General features: G+C 31.5%; 1 protein-coding gene and 1 pseudogene across 1 annotated transcript; both read right to left on the minus strand.

The window, feature by feature from the left end:
* Window positions 1-4,720: 4,720 nt before the first annotated feature.
* Window positions 4,721-12,057, minus strand: LOC125823455 (uncharacterized). The gene is made up of 4 exons (XM_049502838.1): window positions 11,640-12,057; window positions 5,288-5,898; window positions 4,841-5,212; window positions 4,721-4,732 (listed from the first exon to the last, which is right to left on the minus strand). The coding sequence occupies exons 1-4, from the start codon at window positions 12,055-12,057 to the stop codon at window positions 4,721-4,723; spliced, it is 1,413 nt and encodes a 470-aa protein (XP_049358795.1).
* A 5,062-nt stretch (window positions 12,058-17,119) lies between these two features.
* On the minus strand, window positions 17,120-20,097 carry LOC125823457 (uncharacterized; annotated as a pseudogene).
* Between the last annotated feature and the right edge of the window lie 2,084 nt (window positions 20,098-22,181).

Here is a 22,181-nt window from a genome sequence, read left to right on the forward strand (position 1 = left end):
TTTCATAAGAGTGTTTAAAGAAGATGGGTTGATTCAGGAAGAAGACTCTTTTAATATGTCTATGATTTATTTCATTAGTACATTCATATTGTCATCTCCACCACAATTGTCACATATTCCAAAAGATCACTTCTTATGTGTTGAGTCGGGACAGTACATTACGTACCCTTGGGGCAATCTCTCCTTTTTTAATCTTCGTCATTCTATATCGAGTCAAATGGCAAAAGATTCGGATTATGTGAAGTTTGAAGGGTTTTCGCTCGCGTTGCAAATTTGATTTTATGAATGTTGTAAAAAAGTTGATGGTTCAATTGCAATTTGTAATTCCAATCGAACGCCTAGAATATTCAATTGGGATATATCCAAAAACAAGATATATTTTGACCATCTCCAGAAAGGAATGTTCAGAAAATACGGCAATCAGGTAATAGAAGTTCTTTTGTTATTATAATTAATTTTCTTTTTTATGAGTAGTGTATATTCACAATTTATTATTATTGTGTTAGTATACATTTGAAGATCTTGTGTTCATGGATGAGGAGCTTGATATCATTGAGGCGGAAAATCTAACTGTTTTGACTGATATTCCATTTAATAAGAAGAGTAAACGTGATAGATCTGTAAGGCAAAATGAGAATTTACAGAAAGGCTCAGAATGAGACGAGTCAGGGATCCAGAATGACTTCATTGACGGATCACCGAGCAAGAAAGACACTTTACGCAGCATTTCAGGTCGGAAAACTCACTGAGCAGTGTTTTCTCATGGAGGAAAGAAAGATGGGCCAAATCATTCTGTCGTTCGACAGAATGTCAAAGATTTGCCTCATAGTTCTGCACAAAAAGTTGGAAGTGATCCGAGTTTGTCATTTAATAAGGATTTGCAGAAAATTGCCCAAGAAGTTGTGAATGTATGATTATAAATTTTATTTACTTACTGTTAGAATTTTGGTTGAAGAAACATTAATGTCATTTTAATTTTTGTTAGGTTTGTAATGAGTTGGAAAAGTTTGAAAAAAATGTAGATGCTAAGTTTGTTGAAATAAAGGCTTTTATGGATTCATCATTTAAACATATCATTCAAGAGTTGAAATCTCTTCAAAATGATGTTTCAACCAACAAAGATTTAGGTGGTGAACGGGTTAGTCTACTTATTAATATATGGACTTATTATTTACTTATAAACTAATTTTTAGATCAAGATTATTATAAATGTTAATGTGTATACTTTGTGTTGATTTTAAATATTATTAATCTTCTTGTTGATTACATATCCGTAATTAGCTATATTGTTATCTTATTGTAATAGTTGAATGACTCAAAATTTTATTTTTATTGAGAACATTAAGGTTGTTGTTGAGGATCAAAGAAAAGGAAATGTTGATGTCCAAAATGAACATTTGCAAGATTGTGGAGATAAAGATGGTGTCCAAACACCATCTTCGTTTCGTAATCATGTTTTTGATAACAATTGTAAGTTCTTTTTTTGTTAGCTTAAATCTATTTTTTATAACTATTTTTAGTTCATTTCTGATTTGTGTTTAAAATATCATAAAATATAGATACATAAATGATGTTTGTATATCTTAATAGGTGGTGTATCTGTTGATTTTGAAATAAATAGAAAAACTCCTACATTGGATGGCTTTGTTATGCCCAATATGCGTGAATCACAGTTGGTTGCTCTTGAAACTGGACAAACATACGTGTCATCATTGGTAGAAGTTGAATCTGAAAATATTTGTGTCACACCTTTGGAAGTTGCTAAAGCTGAAAAAACAAAGTTCAATCAGTTTGGTGTTATTGAGGGTGAAGACACATTTATCTCACCAGTTCAACATGTTCGTACGAAGATTCCAGGAAAGTATGCCCAATCACCATACACAAACTTAAGTGAATCAGGTGGCACATCGGTGAACACAGTGAAGTACTGTTTATGGAGGCATCCTTTTGTAAATTACAAGGGGTTTGATATGTACAGTGAAGTTATCCTTCATTTTAAGAAATGGGTTGATAGCAAATTATCCAAGAAACGTGGAAAGTATGTATTGTTGTGTAATTGTATTTTACCATTTGTTCATTCACTTTATATGCTATAACTACTCATTTTGTTTTATAGGAAAACCAGTTTCTTCACTGCTGCTTCAAATCCAATCGATCCTCCTTTTGAGTTTGGTGTTGGTAGGGTGGATTTGATGGATTGGTTTCACCCTTTGGCTTATCCAGGACATCCTTGGAGAGATTTGGTAATTTCTTACGGTGTAACTCTATATTAAAGTAAGATTTGGTATTTGTTTTTTGTTGTGATTTTTAGTGATTGGTAAGTAAAATTGGCTTCATTGTAGTCACTGAAATCTGTGATTTAGTTCTATGGGGATAGTTGTTTTTGGTATGTTTGTTAGGAAAATAAACTACTGACACAAACATAGACTCCTAATTATAGTTTAATTGTTACAATGACACAAACATATAATTTTAAATCTAGTCTAATAGGTAATAATCAGATAATGGTGATTCTTTCAATCAAGTTGTGATATTATTTTGTTGTTTGGTGCTAACTAATAAAACTTGATATGCAACATGTTGATGTGATAATGTATTATCTTCGCAAGTTTTGCAAGTATGGTCCTGATAATAGTGCAAGAGTTACTACTACTAACCCTTTTTTCATCAGTTGGGTTGTTCAAATTCATGATGCGTGGGAGGCCAATGGCAAAGATTAAAGTCTGATTAGTATACATCATGAGGTTGCACAATATATAATAGGTGATAGGATTCTTGCTAATACTCCATGGGCGGATGTTGATCATGTATGCATTCCAGTCAATAGTAGTGCTGCATTCCACTGGTTTCTGGTTGTTTTTTCCATAAGAAAAAAAGTGTTTATATATTTATGATTCTTTAAATGGTTATGGGGTTAAACATACCAATGCAGTAACAAGTTTGGTTCAAAAATATCTAGAATGATACCTTTGTTCCTAGTTGCTACTGATTATTAAGCTATAAGGAAAGACATTGACTGGAATACAGATGTGCATTATGCTGGAAGGCCAGTTGGTGATCCGTTGGTATATGGTAATCATGAAAACATCCCACAACAATGCGACAATTCAACGTAAGTATAATGTGGCTTTTTTGTGGTTGATTCTACTATGTATTGTACTAATTATGCTGTTTGGGTAATATATATAGGGATTGTGGTCTGTATACCTGTGCTTTTGCTGAATATGTGTGTCGTGGAGATAGGAATGTATCTATGTCGGGTTTAAATGCTAAAAATCTTCGGTTGAGATTTGGAGCATTACTGTAGGAATATGGAAAGATGAAAATTGATACTGAATCTGTTAGTGAAGATGAAACTTCTAACCAAGGTGATCGGTCAAATCGGAGGGTCAAGGAGTAAAAAGTGTCATTTCTTAAGACAGAATTTCATGAATGTTTTATGGTTTTGAATCTCTTTTGTAATTTTGGATAGTACTTTAGTTGCGTTTATGGTCTTGAGTTCGTTGGATATTGTCTTTATTCTGTGATTATGCATTTATTTGGTTGTTTTTTTGCTTAAATTTTGTGATAAATTTATAGTGTGAGTTTGGTTTGTACATGTATGAGTTTGGTATAAATTGGGTTTTATCATTATTGAAAAATTATACTAAATGCTTGTATATGATCGATTGGATTTCTTTCAAAGTTGCAGATTGGTATACATACCAATGTGTTTACCCAGTTTTGTACTTTTTTTCTTTCATATGTAAACCAATTTTTTTCTTTAACATAGTGTGTTTTTTTTTTGGTTTCAGTGTTAACCAAGATTGTAGTCATAAGCCATTTATTGAAATATCAAAGTATTTTACCAAAAATTTAACCATTTAATGATCTTAAAAAAAAACAGTCAAAGAAATACCAAAGTATTTTATCAATATTTTAACCATTTAATAAACTTAAAAAAAAACAGTCAAAGATTACATACCCTTAAACCAATTTTTAAAATTTATGATTTTATCAAGTTATCATCAATAAATGTAGGAAATATTTTTCATATTATTATTTACACCAATTCACATACTTAAAATACACTAAAATATGTACCATATTTTTATTTACGAGGTTCTAATTATATACCATAGATCGTCAAACTTGTAGTTTTTTACGCCACCAATTACACCAAATAATTTATTAATGCACTCATTTTAATTTACGTATGTTCATATGTAAGATAAGATACCATCATCATTATGACATTTGGTTTTTATATATACCATCATTTATACCAAGCTATGTACCAGTTGTAACAAGAGTAAACCAATTTTACAGTAATTGAGTGTTAATTATTGTAGTGTCCAAACTAATATACTAACATTTAATACTTTTCAATTTATTGTTTTAGGTTGGTGTAAACTGCAAACATTTGTTTTACTATATACACAATTATTATGATCCTTTATTTTTACCATAAATTTGTTCTTATTTATCATAATTTTACCAAGAATTTGGCTTATTTACCATATCAAATCAACAGCAGAATATCATCCAATAAGTTCATTTTTTATCAATATTTCTAGATATGTGACAACACGTAATCCAAAAGAGTTCATGATATCTACTATATACAACCATTTATAACAACTATGTATTCAAAAATATGAATAAGATAACAAAAAGTAATCAACTTTGAAATAAGGTAATGAAATTAAAAAAACAGTACATCTAATAAAAGTAATATAGTTCAACTGTATAACTGCAAAGTAAAAATAACAACAAAAATATCACAAAGCTAATTATCATGAGTTTTTTTTGGGCAAGTCTTCTTGTTATGCCCAACTATACCACATTCACTACAGGTTACTTTCCTCTTCTTCCCCTCTCTTTCGGTGAATCCCTTTTTGCGATCATTTTTTGGAGGTCTGCCTGGTTGCTTTCTTGTAATTGGTGGTGATACTACCTCTTTCAAGTCATGTGATGGAACATCCCAAGTGCTTTCGCAAGGCAAGGGTTCAATTGGTATTGCATATGTATCTTGATAATTCTTATTACTATAATAAGCTGAATAGTAATCATCGCGATGTTTATTCCTATGTCTGATTGCTGCAAGTGCATGACTACAAGGGATCTCATCATGTTGAAATTTTCCACAACTACACATTCGTGTATTCAGACTTACTGTAAACCTCTTTGCACCATCTGTAATGGTATGAAGGTGTATTGTTGATGCGCGTACCTTCATTTAAGAGCATGCATTATCAATAATAAAACCAAAACATACTATGCATAGTAGAGAATTGTTAATACTTACAAGCATACGATGAGACAAATTTCTATTGTCCTTCAACATTTCATTGTATTTACTTGTTAAGGTTGTTGTAGTATTTCTACCTTCTTCGTTGTGTTTCTCATTCCAAGCTTCAATTGTTTTTCTAACAAATTCCAACAATGGTACCACTGGTAATCTTCTTCCAACAAGAATAGCGTTATTTAGTGACTCTGCAATGTTACTTGTTAGTGTCCAAGTAATTTTTACTGGTGAATGTGCGCATGACCATTTCTCATAATTTGCTTTTTGTAGATAAGCACAGTATTTTGGATTAATTTGATCCATCCTTTTCATCAATTCATCAAACTCTTGAACAGTGTAAGCTTTTGCTAAACTGAAGAATAATGTTCTAACCTCTTCTGTATCTCTGTATGTTTTCTTTAGTAAATTGGTCCATAGATGGTATATGCATGCGTAATGTCTGAATTCGGGATAAACAACTGCAGTAGCATTCCAAATGCTCTTATTTCTATCAGAAACAAAGCACATATCTTCCCTTTCACCGAATGAATTTTTAAAATTCTCAAAGAACCATAACCATGAATCATCATTTTCTGAATCAACTATTCCGTATGCAAGCGGCAAGATGTGACCTATACAACAAATATCTTCAAAATAAATACAACATATATTGATTTTATATAAAACAAATCAATGTAGTTGCGGTAATGGTATAAACAGTACCTCCTGGATCTAATGTGCTAGCTATCAACATTGTGCCTTCGTATGTTGATTTTAAATGTGTACCATCCACGACTACTATTGGTCGACAATACTCTCAGCCTCTTATATTTGCATCAAGTGCTGTAAATGAATATAAAAAATGATTTTCATCTGTTTTTTTATAATTCACAATTGTCCCTGGATATGTCTTCTCCAATATATATAGATATGTTGGAATTTTTCCATATGATTCGGCAGGGTCACCTCTTAATGTCTCGAAAGCTTTTTTTACCTCTCCATGCTTGCATGTATGTCAATGAAATACCATGTATCCTTAGCAACAATGCATTACAGACGTATGATCATTACGCTTCAACCGGGTTATTCTATTCCACCTCTTAGAAAGAAAAGAACTTAAATAAAAATACTTAATAGCATGGCGATACATTTATACAAAACTTCTACGCATGTTTGCTTGTATGTCTGTTGGTGTGTAAACGGTCTTCAGATCGACATACTTTTTAACCAACATTGCCCCAAGCACACCACTTGTTGATTGTCGCTTTGATTGAATCTGGTCCTTCAATGGACAAGAATGTGTATCATAGAATTTCCTCACTTTGAATAACTTTGAATTATTCAAACATGAGGATTTAAAAACCCATGAACAGTTTTCTGTAGCACACTTTAGATAGTAACTGCAAAAACTCATGCATATTAATACATGGTAAGTTGTTAAAACATATTGATAATTTTTAAAATCAACATATATAATAACTCACTAGGTAGGACTTGATCTTTTTGCAACAAAACAAAACTCTCTTAGAAATTCATATCGCTTCATAACTTCTGATATAGTTTGCTTGTTTATATAAACTTGATCCTCGGCCACCAAATAGTGTTGAGGATTTGAAATTATTTCAGTTCCTTCAGATTCTTCAATATAACCTTCCAAAATTGGATCCATGTTAGTCAAACATAGTGTGTTGGATCCCCAAAATATGTTGACGTGTTGTTTGGACATTTGTTTGGTACTCAATGGATTCCATAGCTTTGTCCACACATGTCACACATAAAGGATATTTAGAAAAGAAATCTGAATTGCATCTCTTTTGATCTAAATAAACTTGCACTCCCGTATAGTTATATATCTTCATTGGTGGAGATGGACCACTCACGAAATACCTCAGTTCCAAATGATAAATTGTTGTGTCCACTCCCAATTGTGAAGATATAACTGTAATCAAGCCTTCGTATTTGGTGGTTGGATCATACATAGCTCCTTCAATATTGTAATCCACGTAATTGCCTGTTTAAAATAACAAATTCTTTGTTAATATTAAAAGGAACTTTCAGAATTACTTACTACAGTCATCAACTTATTTAGCTTTGTTTTTACATTGATTTTCGTTGGTATATAAGCCATTTATTGAAATACCAAAGTATTTTACCAAAATTTTAACCATTTAATGATCTTAAAAAAACAGTCAAAGAAATACCAAAGTATTTTACCAATATTTTAACCATGTAATAAACGTAAAAAAAAACAGTCAAAGATTACATACCCTTAAACCAATTTTTAAAATTTATGATTTTATCAGGTTACCATTAATAAATGTACGAACTATTTTTCACATTATTATTTACACCAATTCACATACTTAAAATACACTAAAATATGTACCATATTTTTATTTATAAGGTTCTAATTATATACCATAGATCGTCAAACTTGTAGTTTTTGACACCACCAATTACACCAAATTATTTATTACTACACTCATTTTAATATACGTATGTTCATATGTAAGATAATATAAATTTGACCAAACAATACACCAAATCATGCATCAGGCCATTTGTTTGGTGTTAGCTATTAGTAACAATTATACCAGATCACATACCTAAACAAATACAGAAATACATCTCGCAAACTTATTGATATAAAATATTTGCTACCATACGGCACACATCATACCAATTAAACCTAAACTTTAACAAAAAACAAATTTGATTCATCAGTGTACAACAAAATCATATGAAATTGTTGAAATTACACCAAAATTTCGATGATCCCGAACATCAACCAAATTGTATGAATTAATTTACACCAAAAATGACAAAATAAACAAAACGAATAACTACCAAAAAGTACAAAATAGATATTTGTGAAAAATCAAATTCAACCACGTAATAAAAAATCATGAGAATTATTTTTTATATAATTACCTAATGAGTCCCATTGCCCGTTGTGTTGAATTAGAATTGAGAAATTATTGGTATGCATTTTTTTCAATAATCGTTCTTTGGCCGATTTTTTAAATCAGAGAAAGGAGTTATGTTTTGGTAGGAAACCTCTATTTATGGGAGATAATATATAGCATATTTGAATAAATTAGGGAAGGTAAAATTATTGGAGAAATTTATGGGAATTGGGATAAGCATGGCTGATTTGGAATTTTTTAAATTCTACTTTTGAAAAAAAAAGTATTGCTATATAATTGAAAAAAAAAGTATTGCTATGTTGGTGTAAATACAGTTGTTAATTTGTATATTTAAAAAATCCGCCCTAAAAAATAATTAATCACAAGAAGTTAAGGGATATGCCTTTGGGGTACTGTCCAACCTTCAATTTATATGTTGTGTTGTAGTTATAGGAGCAAGTACATGCCTTCCATCTCTCCAATTCAACTTAGAATTGATTCAAGTCTGACTATAACTTCTACCCTAATTTTACTTGGTCTTCTTCTTCACGCATACAAATTTCTTGTTCTCCTTATTTGAGGTTTGTTTCATGTGCATGTTTTATGGTAACTTTCTTTGTATAGATTTTAAGTTCATTGTTGAATTGAATTATCTAGTGTCATACTTCTTCAATAAATCTTGGTGTACACGTGAACAACTTTATTCTTCTTTTATCTTGGTGCAGGGATAAGTTCTTAGCTCTTTTCTATTTGTCTTGGTGATGATGAGTTGATGCGGTTTATTCATGAGGAGGTTCTATAGTGTATGTTATTTGTAGACGACATAGTACTGATTGATGTTAATGTTAGATTGGAGGTTCAGAGACAGACTCTGGAGTCCAAAGGATTCAGGTTGAGTAGGACCAAAATAAAATATTTGAAGTGTGAATTTAGTGTTGCATTACATGAAGCGGATGTGGAAGTAAGACTTTCCACATAGACTTCTCAAGAGAGAAAAAATCAAGTATCTTAGGTCCATAATCTAGGGTAATGAGAACATCGATGATGATGTCACACATAGCATTAAAGCATCATGGATTAAATGAAAGCTTTCTTTTGGAGTATTGTGTGATAAAAAGATACCACAAACTTAAAAGTAAGTTCTACTGAGTGATGATTAGACATTCTTGTTGTATGAGATGGATTGTTGACCAGTCAAGAACTCATATTTTTATAAGTGTCACGACCCAAAGTACATCCTAGAGGTGACATGACGTATAAGACCCTGAGAGGCCCTACACAAGCCACTTAGAATTTTCTTTTCATTTTATTTCTCAAATCAGGCTCAAATTAGACCCTTTTTTTACTCCCTCATCCCATAAAAAATAAAAATAAAAATACCCCCATTACCCACTTACTCCTCTTTCTAGGTTTTATCCCAAATTGCTCCTTTCTCTCTCTTCTCTTTTTCACCATTGTTATCTCCTTTCCTTGTTCAAGAAAATCAACTCTTCCAATTTTCTACACTTTGTTAAAAAAATCTCACAATTAATTCAAAAGATTTTTCAACCATTGATAAAAATAAATTCGAAGTCAACAAGTATTTTGTGAGATGTCTTGTGATTTTGTTTTCATAATTACCAAGTATTTTGTATTTCCGATTTTTCGTCTTTAAACAATATTGTTTGATTTTTTTGTGAGGTTTTCATATTCACCAAGTATTTTATGAGATTTCTCTGTTTTATGTATTTCGGATTTTTGTCTTTTAAACTCTATTGTTCGATTTTTTTGTGATTTTATTTTCATATTTGAGATTTAATAGATTGTAGTAATCTACATTAGCATTCATACATCATATATTGTTTGATTTTTTATACATTCACAATTAATAATTCTGAATTTTGTTTATAGGGTTACTAATATATGCACAAGTGAATATAGATTTGAATTTAGGTTTGGTGAAAAAAAACAATAAAAAAAACAACATAGCAGATGAAGAAGAAGAAGAAAGTGAAAGAGAGAGTGAGAGAAGAAAGTTGAGTTGTATTCATACCAGGATTGTATTCATATTAATTTTTGTTTGTCAATTGTTTTTCTTTTACTCATCATTTGTATTTTTATTAAGAACATTGTATTTCTTTTTTAGTTTGAAGTCATTCAAATAGGTATGTCAAACTGATTTATATTTCTTAAGCATAGATGTATTCTAATTTTTTCACAGTCAATTTATATTTTTTTTAGAATATTGTATCCTTCCTCAACATATTGTATTATTTTCTCTATGTATGCTATTTTTTTCCAGAAGCTTGTATCTCTATTTCTTCCATAGTCAATTTATATATTTTTTAGAATATTGTATTCTTCCTCAACAGATTGTATTATTTCCACCATATATGCTATTTTTTTCCAGAATCTTGTATCATTTCATAAATCATATTCATATGTAATGATTAATTATATTGGGATACAATCAGTAATATTTGTTTGTAATACAAATAAAAGAAAAATATATTTGACAATCATGTAATACAATTTTGATCACTGGGATACAATTTTTAGTTTTCACTATGAAAGTAAAATATCAATTTTAATTTGAATGGTAAAATCAGCACATAAAATGTAAAAATTATAGGTATACAATTACGAAAAACATAATGAAAAGAAAGTTGATTTCTTTGAAATTGTAATTGATGAGAATTTTAAGTGGTATGTTCCCTTTTTAAAAATATTATCCCTTGATTTTCTCCTTTATGTTATTAAAAATTGTATTCTTGCAAATCAAACAAATAAGAAAATACATAAATCAGATACATAACAAACTAAAATATTGATATTTTAAATAAATATTGAAAGTATGGCTAAGGGATCCTATTAAATGTCAAAATATTGACATTTTGAAAATTTTCCCTTATTAAAACCTATTATTGGAATCTTACTGATCAAATTTGCAAACAAACATTGTCTGCCATTATAAGAAGAGGCAAATCTAGAATTTAAATATGATGAGTTTGGTCTTTAAATTTCTTAGTGTTGAACTCACTACACCTATCCCACCGCATTGTCATCTCTATGTTCACAACTAAAATGGTTGATTAAAGAATCTAAGGACACAACAAAAGTCATCCATGAAAATTCAGCAGAATTATGTAACATAAGAGAAAGAAGAACGAAGCATAATAAAGGACTTTTCTTAAAAGAAAATCCACTTGGCAAGTTACCTAGATCTAGTTTTTATCATATTATACTAAGGCCTCATTTATTTTCACTTAATGAAAGTCTTTATCTTAATCATTGATATTTCAGTCATTAAGTGTATTTGTTTTAACTGTCTAAATCTTAATCATTCAGATCTATGATTAATTAATATCTACAACAAAGTTTTAATATTATTTTGAAGTCTATTTAAGAATTTGAACAAAGATGTGAGTTCACGGCTGTTCAGTCTACTTTCACTCATCATCCACAACCACCGTTTCAACCATAATTACCATAACCCTCAATCACATACTTTGCCTCAGATGTCGACAAAGCTATTGTCTCCTTCTTCTTTGAACTCCATGTTAGAGCTCTAGAATCAAAGCTGAAACAACTTTCGGAAGTGCTTTTACGATCATCCAAACAACCTGCATAATCACTGTCAATAAAGCCAACCAATATGAAATTTGGTTCTTTAGAATACCAAATACCAAAGTTTGTTGTTCGAGCAACATAACGAAGAATTTGTTTCACAATACCAAAATATTGCTTTGTGGGACTTTGAAGGAATCTGGACACAACACTAACATAAAAGACAATGTCAGGTCTAGTGTGCGTTAGATAATTCAAGCCACCAACTAAACTTCTAAACAATTTCAGACTTTCTTTATCAGTTCCATCTGCACGCTGTAACTTTTCATTGATATTCATCGGTGTAGCTACTGCTTCATAGTTCATCATATGGAGTTTTTTTCAAAAAATCCTCTGCATATTTCTTTTGAAAACTAAAAATTCCATCTTTATCTTGGATCACCTCAAGCCCCAAGAAATATTTCAGTAAGCCCAAGCTAGACAAATCAAAGTTTGTCATCATACTGGACTTGAAATCATTAACTAAAGATGTTAAGGAACCAATATAAATCATATCATTAACGCAGAGACGGGCCATAAAAAAAATCATCAGTATCTTGTTTCTTCAAGTACAAAGTGGGTTCGTTGTCACTTCTTGTGAATCTGCTACCTTGAAAGAATGAGTCAATTTTGCTATACCATGCACGTTGAGCTTGCTTTAGCCCATAAAGAGCTTTTCTTAACTTCACTACAAGAAAGTGGAGATACAATGACATTTTCTAAATGTCGTATTATGATGTTTAAATGTCACAAATTTGTTTACTGACATTTATTTTACATTTGGACCAAATGTCGTAAATTTTAGTGTCGAGAATTTTTCCGACATTTAGGTAATTGTCGGGAAGAATTTGTGACATTTATTTTGTGACATTTAGGTAAATGTTGAGAAGAATTTGCGTCATTTCCTTTGCAACATATATGTAAATGTTGGTAAGATTATTACGACATTTATTTTTTGACATTTATGTGAATGTCGATAAGAAATATATGACATTTATTTTTGACATTTAGGTGAATGTCAGTATGAGATATATGACATTTATTTTCGACATTTAGGTAAATGTCAGTATGAGATATATGACATTTATTTTTTGACATTTATGTGAATGTCGATAAGAAATATATGACATTTATTTTTGACATTTAGGTAAATGTCAGTATGATATATATGACATTTATTTTCGACATTTAGGTAAATGTCAGTATGAGATATATGACATTTATTTTCGACATTTAGGTAAATATCGGTATGAGATATATATGACATTTATTTTTGATAATTAGGTAAATGTTGGTATGAGATATATGACATTTATTTTTGACATTTACGTAAATGTCGGTATGAAATATATGACATTTATTTTTGACATTTAAGGAAATGTCGAAATGAGATATATGACATTTATTTTTTCGACATTTATGAAATGTCACTTACACTTTCTGACATTTAGATTAAATGTTGGTAAAACAAATTTCAAGACACTTACTTGTGACATTAAATGTCACATTGAAATTTCTGACACTTTAGTTAATGTCAACAAATGCTATTATTGAATGTCATAAAAATTGGTGACATTATTTTATATTTTGCTAAATGTCATATTAATATTCTAATGTCGCTACCAAGTTACTTCAACATCCAAGAAAAATCTATATATAGTTTTTCTCAAGACACAAATACATACAAACAATCTATGCATTCAAAACTATCTTCTTCATGATAAGCAAGAAATATTATATAAAGTAAATATTTTCTAATATTATAATCAAAGAACAAAATAGCAATATAATAAGTTTTCTGTAAAAGAAAACAATGTCAATACAAATTATCTTTTCTATCTCAAGTAAAATTGAAATCTAACTAAATGTAATAATCTCAACATAAAACCAACTAATTAACTCCTAATTCAAATGAAAATAAAATCTCCAATAAATTTGCAATAAATCTTTATAAAATCATCAACCCGAAAGTCGAGCAAGTTGAAGTCGATACTTGACCTCAATTTCCTTGAAAATTCTGCACAAGAAATGCACATAAGAAAATTTATAACTATATAATAATAGAAATAAGATCCTAGTTAACTAGAAAAAATTGAGATATCAAAAATGACTAATTGAATTTTTCTAAAAAAAGACATATTAAGGAATTGATGCGAAAGTTGTAATTATATACATGAAATTTTCCTCCTTTTGAAAGAAAAGAAAGATCTTGTAGTTTTTTCAAACATACCCACTTCTTTTTATTTGTGCCAATTACGGTAGTTCCAATGAGAAAAAACATTAAATTGATTATTTTGATACTTTACAAAATACAAAACTTAACATTTCATTGAATACATAAGTGTTGCCAATTTTTTCAGAAGGAAAATAAAAAAAGGAAGATATATGATTGCTTCAACAAAACAAACATCTGGTGTTGGGACAAAGATACAAACAGACAAAGATACCTTCCAGGGTTGTGAGGAAGGTACTGGAATCTAGAGATCAGTTAATAAACAGACTAGGAAGTCATGGGACAATTCAACAACAACTTGTTAAATCCCAACTTAGGGATAGATTTTCAATCCGGAAGATGTATGTAAATATAATGCCTGTTCATCCCAAAGTAGCCTGGAAACATCTTGATTTACATACAAAGATACATCCTAGATATAAATTCATTCTATGGTTGGCTATACAGAAACGACTAGCAACAGTTGAGAGATTGCAGAAATTTGGAATCACTGTCCTCCCTGATTGTGTCTTTTGTTGCCAACACTTAGAAACATTTTCACATTTATTCTTTGAATGTAGTGTGACCAAGAAGATATGGAATTGTATGCTACAATGGTTGGGGCACAGAAGAGAAATACAAGACTGGGAAACTGAAGTGAATTGGATGAGCCAGATTGCAAGACGAAGAGGTGGTGTTGCTGAAATCACAAGTTGTGTGTTTGCGATGGTTGTGGAGGTGATGTTGATGCCAATGCCAAATATGGGGAGATATTTGGTGGTCCAACAAGTACAGAGGAAACTCAATTCGATACCTTATTATCTATAGAAATACAACAAGACATAGAGCAAGAGGATCAGACTTGTAATACTGATGAGGTATTAGTCTTAAGAGAAAATCTAAAAGTGTAGCTAATGGTTATATGTCAGAGAATGGAGTTCCTGCAAATCATATATCAACACAGGACACCAGAGACTATGGTTCGGATAGATGGTTTGAGAAATTAGTGAGAAGGCGTCAAAAGTCAGAGATTGATTTCACGCGTACTCCAGAAATGCTGTTGAAGGAAGATGACTCAATGCCACCCAAATAATACTACATAAACTTGTACAAACAGTAAAACTCCATATATACACAGAAATAACATTAAAACATACTAGAAATGAACAATTATCTTATCAGAAGTCGCAATGATAAAATAATTGGTATTATGTGTTGGCAGTTCTTGATGTCTAGTGAAGCTGGTCATAATGCACCTGTATTTGAGAAGTACCAGCAGAAAGCAAAGAACTTTATGTGTTCATGTCTTGCAAAGGGTGACAGAAATACCCAGAAAACTCCTGGAGGTCTCATCTATAGGCAAAGATGGAACAATATGTATTTTGTTACTAGTGCTGCATTCCTTGGCACTACCTATTCTGACTATTTGGCCTCTGCTGGTAAATACCTCAAGTGTTCTTCTGGTTCTGTTTCTCTGAATGAACTTCTCTCATTCTCTAAGTCTCAGGTAAAGATTTTAACTTTGATAGAGTGCTACAAGCCTTTATTATGACGATTCATCATAAATTGAAGCATGGAACTATGTGTTCTTGGTGAACTAATCATCATGTTTGATGTTGTTCCAGGTGGACTACATTCTTGGTGACAACCCGAGAGCAACAAGTTACATGTTAGGATATGGAAACAATAACCCAAGGCAAGTACACCATAGAGCCTCCTCCATTGTCTCGTTTAAGGTTAATCCTAGTTTTGTTAGCTGTCGGGCAGGCTATCCTACCTGGTATAGTAGAAAGGCGAGTGATCCTAATCTCCTTACTGGTGCTCTTATTGGTGGACCTGATGCCTATGACAACTTCACTGATCAAAGAGATAACTATGAGCAAACTGAGCCTGCCACTTACAACAATGCTCCGTTGATCGGTGTGTTGGCAAGACTTCATGCTGGTCACAGCAGTTATAATCATTTCCTCCCAGGTACATTTTAGTGAATTAACATCTTTATATGAGTATTCCGAGGATTCATCATAAAATGACTAGTTTTAGCTAGCCATCCACCTACTACAACTTGCTTGGGATTGAGATGTAGTAGTTGTTGTAGTACTAAAATCTTCGTATAACTCATTTAGTCTCAAGTTCTAACCTGTAATGGAGAAAATCCACTCAATGACACATCCAGTGAGCTAAATTTTACCAGACAATGAATTCTTACTCTTCTAAATGGTTCTGGCAGAGTAATTTGGTCCTCCGATTCCACTAGACATGGGCAAAATCAAGTAGCACAACTCCTTGATTCAGGCAATCTTGTTGTTCGAGATGCAGCCGAGGATAAGCCTCAGAACTACCTGTGGCAAAGTTTTGACAATCCAGGTGACACAACTTTACCTGGAATGAAGGTTGGGATTAATCTGAAAACTAGTTTTCATCATTCCCTTTCGTCATGGAAAAGCACAAATGATCCTTCCATAGGTGAGTTTACCTGGACATTCGATACTGGTGGATTCCTGCAAACATTCATTATGAATGGTTTCATTGAATTCTACAGAGCTGGACCATGGAATGTCCGAGTCTTTCCTAATGCACCATCTCGTGACACATCTTGGAATGGTTATAACTATACATACTTATCTGATCCTAATGAAATATTATTCATGTATGAACTTACATGTAGCTCGATCATTGCAAGGGTAGTGATGCAACTAAATAGATAACTAATATACGGATCAAGACTACAATGATCATTAGACCAGTTGACAATAATATGATAAATTAACACAGTTTATAATTTCACTATACCAACTGAAAAACAACAACAACAACCAGAACCAAAAGAAAAAAATGATTACTTAGACTGGTTATGTGTACATGACGCGCAATTAACAGCTTGTCGATTAATCCATATTAAACAAGAAAGAAGAATTAGTTGATCTCGTGATCATAAAAATGTTAGGATTTACGCAATTAAAATAAAATTCAAAATTTTAATGAAATTTTCTCTAACCTTTCTTGTGTGAACACCTGGAACAAGTGATGATGGTTGTTGACAATCTTTAAGTGGGTTATCAGGAACCTATTGCAAAAGAGGAAGACTATTATAATTAAGAGAAACTAAGTTTTCATCTAAAAAAAAGTATTTTTTTGTGAGCAACACAATTATTTCACCTGCTCTGATTTTAAATTTGCATCAATATTAATTCCCAAAGACTCTACATATGCTTGTATTCCTTCCTTCACTTTATCCGCTATAATTTCTTCCATATCCATTTTTGCTTCCGATAATTTTCTCCCCATCACTTCGTTATTCTCTTTTGCTTCCTCTTTCGCTTCTAACAACTTTTTATCCATTGCTTCCATCTCTTTTTTTGCTTCATACATCTTCTCTGTCATCTCAATTTTCATAGCTGAGGTAGCTTTTTGAACTTCCATCTCAACCCTTGTATCAAAATCTCTTTTTTCAGTCTGAGATCGTTTATATACGGGGCCATATACTAAGCTAGGAGATGCTCCTTTTCCTAGAGTTCGGACAATTCCATGAGTGTCTGATCCCATTACTTGGGAGTACACATCATTAGGAGCACTTCCAGGGACATTCAACTCAGGATACACCTCGGCAAGATCATCCATTTGTTTCTTTTTGAAAGAAAGGTAAAGTAATGAGAAGTTTTTTAAAAAAAAATTGTAATAGAAAGAAAGTACCTATATACTTTTAAAGAGTAAGAGTTTACTATAACTTCACCAGCTATCTCATTTATTGGTTCTTTATTCGCCCTAATGTGAGTTTTTTTGAACACCTCAATACGAGTTGGCTTTACACCATTATTCATCTTTGTCATCTGTTTGAATAGTAACAGATTGACATTAAATATTCACGATAAGTATTATATAATATATAAATTATAGAAAATGAATAGTGATTACTTCGTACATCGTCTATAATTTGAGAATGACTTTTTCTCCCTGATGTGTGTGGCATAGTCAATTTTTTTCGACTTTCTTTGTTTCTCTCACTCTTTTCCTAGAAATTTGAACACAACAATATATAAGAGGACATGCACAATCTTGAATATATAAAAGAAATAGACAAGAAAAAAATATAAAAAAGCATCATAATTGAGTTTCACAAAGTGCAATCAATTTCTATACAAGAACATTTTGTGCAGGTTGACAAACTGGACATGTACAACAATATTATTTCTGCCAATTAGAAGGGACAAATCAAAAAGAACTTCTAGTTGTTCTACAATAAGAAGTATAATCAGGGAAAACATGACTTTAATAATTTATGACAACTTCTATGAAATTCTCATTTAGTAGAGCAAATGCAGAAATATAAATCTAGCACATACCTTTGCTTCTTTTGAGCTCCAATAATGAACTAATGAACGCCACTGATCTTCTTCAACTCTATCTGGACAATGAGCTAAACGCTCAATATCAGTGTTATATGGGTCATATCCAATGGTTTTTGCTTCATGCTTTGATTCTTTCCATTTAGATCCAAATGACATCATAAGTATGCGCTTCATGTCATCAGTTGCGTCAGTATTTTCCTGTACATATATTTAATACACAACTCATTTATAAAATAAAATATAAAAACAAAAACATCTTAGTATATAGGTTTTGTGTATACTAAGAACCTTGATATGAGCCCATATTCTATCCTTGTACATACAAGGTACAAGCCTCCAATCTTTATGATTCAGTGGCGCTAAGATGCCATTTCGTGCTAGCACACCAAGTTTTGAACTCAATCTAGTTCCTTCTGACCCAATAACTTGACCATGTTCATTCAATTCAATATGTAAATTTCCACCATCTTTCCCCCATCCCGAGTGCATCATAGTGGGACCCCTAGTTCGCTTAGATTGCTCTTCACTCTCATTAGAATCTATAAATAATCAAAGATAAAAAGAGGCAAATTTATTATTTATATAAAAAATATTTAACTACATTATACTATGAAAGGAAGAACAAATATCATGAGATTTAATACCTGGAAGATTTTTTGTATCATGTGATTCATCTCTTTCATTTTGTGGCCAATTTTGGGGCGGTTGAGGCATTGACATACTTCCGATTTGTTGTTTTTGTTGCTCAGAATCTATAAATAATCAAAGATAAAAAGAGGCATATTTTTTTAAGAATAAATATCATGATATTTAATACCTGGAAGATTTTTTGTATCATGTGATTCATCTCTTTCATTTTGTGGCCAATTTTGGGGCGGTTGAGGCATTGACATACTTCCGATTTGTTGTTTTTGTTGCTCAGAATCTATAAATAATCAAAGATAAAAAGAGGCATATTTTTTAAGAATAAATATCATGATATTTAATACCTGGAAGTTTTTTTGTATCATGTGATTCATCTCTTTCATTTTGTGGCCAATTTTGGGGCGGTTGAGGCATTGACATACTTCCAATTTGTTGTTTTTGTTGCTCAGAATCTATAAATGATCAAAGATAAAAAGAGGAAAATTTATTATTTATATAAAAATTATCTAACTACTTTAAACTATGAAAGGAAGAATAAATATCATGATATTTAATACCTGGAAGATTTTTTGTATCATGTGATTCATCTCTTTCATTTTGTGGCCAATTTTGGGGTGGTTGAGGCATTGACATACTTTTGATTTGTTGTTTTTGTTGCTCCGAAGAATCATATAAAAGCTCACTTTGACTAGAATTTCTCTGTCTTTTTCTTGCCATTTCAACGAAGTTCCTCAGTAGCTATGAATCCTACCAAATTTAAAGTAGTTTCTACTATATAAAAGTATAAAATAATATCTAACTATCATGTCAAATAATAAGATATATAAACATATGAGATTTTAACAGCTGAATGAAGAGTAAAAACATCAAAGTCATTATTGTTCAAAAATCAATTGTACTGAAATAGTGATTATACTACTATAGTAACAAAAACTAAGATATGTTGTCATCTTCATCATATGCTTCATTACTTTCCAAAGTTTTTGGGTCAATTTCTAATCCTGGTACTCCTTCTCTAACCCATTCAATGTCTTCTTCAGTTTCAAATGTTGTGTCATCCAATTGTTGTTCAGGCCACAACTCCATATGTCCTTCCTTATGCTCAGTTGTTGGTGTGTCATCACCTAAATCATAAAAACCTCTTGGCTTAAGTTTAACAACCATTCGCCACTCCTTTTCCATAGGATGATCGACATAAAACACTTGTTGAGCTTGAGAAGCAAAGATGAATGGTTCATCTGATAACTGATGTCTTGTATACAGTAGATGATTAAAATTCACAAGAGTAAATCCATAATCATCTTTCTCAATAAGACCCTTGCTATTGTTCACCCATTTGCATTTAAACAATACAAACTTGAGATTCTTGGAATAATATAACTCAATTATGTCTGTGAGGATTCCATAAAAAGAAACCTCTGCCAATATGGGATTTTTATCTTTTGTGCTTGCATAACTTTGAGTGATAGCCTTTAACATAATACCACTATTTTGAGTTTTTCTCTTAACATCACGAGACTCTGTTAAGTATCTAACTCCAACACATATATAGCCAGTCATTCTTTTTGCTTGTATTAATGGGCCAATAGCTAAAGTTTGAATATCCTCAGATATTTTTTCACCAGCCATATGCATCTTCTCGACCTAGCATTCAAAAATAAAGATGTGATCTAAAAGTTATAATTACCTATATAGTAATATATGAGCTAATATTTTAGCAAGTTGATACTTACGTGATTTCTAAACCATAGTTGAAATCTTTCATTATGAATTCGATTCACATTATGTCTTGATAGACGAGGATTTTCCTTCTTGATTTCTTTTATATGTTCACTACGGAAGTAAAACACATAACTATTTAATAAAAATTGAAAGAAAATTATTTAATAATTAATTACTAAGTATAAATTATGATTTAATACTTACTCACGATATGAAGTTGTGGAGGTAGAATTAAATAAAACATATTTGTGTGCTTGAGCACGTGTAATGTCATCAAGCTTAAATCCTTTCTCTCTACTTGATCGGCGACCCTCTTGGTCTGTCGTTTCATTAGATAAAACATCATTTCTTAGAGGTGGATTAGACTTAGTCTCGACGTCATCTAAATACCATGAGCAAAACGTCATTAACTCGTCTATCCAACGTCCCTCTGCAATCGCACCTTCTGGATAACGTCTATTCCTTATGTAGTTTTTAAGACAAAGCAAGAACCTAAAATAGACAATTTTTAGAATACAAATACAATTTCTTGTAAGTATGATAAAAAAAATAACAAAATGATACCGTTCGATAAACCACATTGAGCGATATTGTGAAGGTCCTCCCAACATTGCTTCTTCAGCTAAATGGATAAGTAGATGTTCCATGATATCAAAGAAAGATGGAGGAAATATTCTCTCCAAATGACATAGAGTTATTGCAACTCGATCTTGGAGTTTTTCTAAGTCACATATCTTCAGATCTTTTGAACAAATGCCCCTAAAGAAATTACTTAATTCAATCAATGGCTTAAGTACATTCACTGGCAGGAGATTCCGCAAGGCAATAGAAAGGAGTTGTTGCATTAAAATATGGCAGTCATGACTCTTCAACCCATGCATTGTGCGTTGCTTCAGATCAACACAACTTGAGATATTTGAAGCATATCCGTCTGGAACTTTCACATCTTTTAACACTTGTAAGAGGATGTCTTTTTGTGTGTTACTCAATGTGAAACATGCAGGAGGAAGATAATATTTTCCATTAGCCTTTTTCTTAGGATGCAAAGCTTTTCGGATCCCCATCTCTTGTAAATCTAAACGGGAGTTTAAATTATCTTTTCCTTTTCCATCAACATTCAATAATGTCCAAAATATATTGTCAAAGACATTCTTTTCAATATGCATCGTATCAAGATTATGACGAATCATATTGTCTTTCCAGTATTCCAAATCAAAAAATATGCTCTTTTTGTTCCATATATTTTGCACCAAATTATCAACATCATCCCATTTCCTTTTACGAGATTTGGCCAATAGATCTTTACCAAACTTGTTTTTAACATTATTCAATTGCTTAAGAATCTCAATTCCTGTCAACCGTTTAGGTGCTCCATCTAACTCCACAAGGCCATTGAATGCCACTTTATCTTTTCGAAACTTGTGTCCATGAGATAACCATCGTCTATGAGACATGAAACAATATTTTCGCCCATTTTTCAACCTTGTATGTTTAGT

Source organism: Solanum verrucosum, unplaced genomic scaffold (genome assembly GCF_900185275.1).
Source record: "Solanum verrucosum unplaced genomic scaffold, falcon-dt-bn FXZP01000012.1, whole genome shotgun sequence".
NCBI classification, from domain to species: domain Eukaryota; kingdom Viridiplantae; phylum Streptophyta; class Magnoliopsida; order Solanales; family Solanaceae; genus Solanum; species Solanum verrucosum.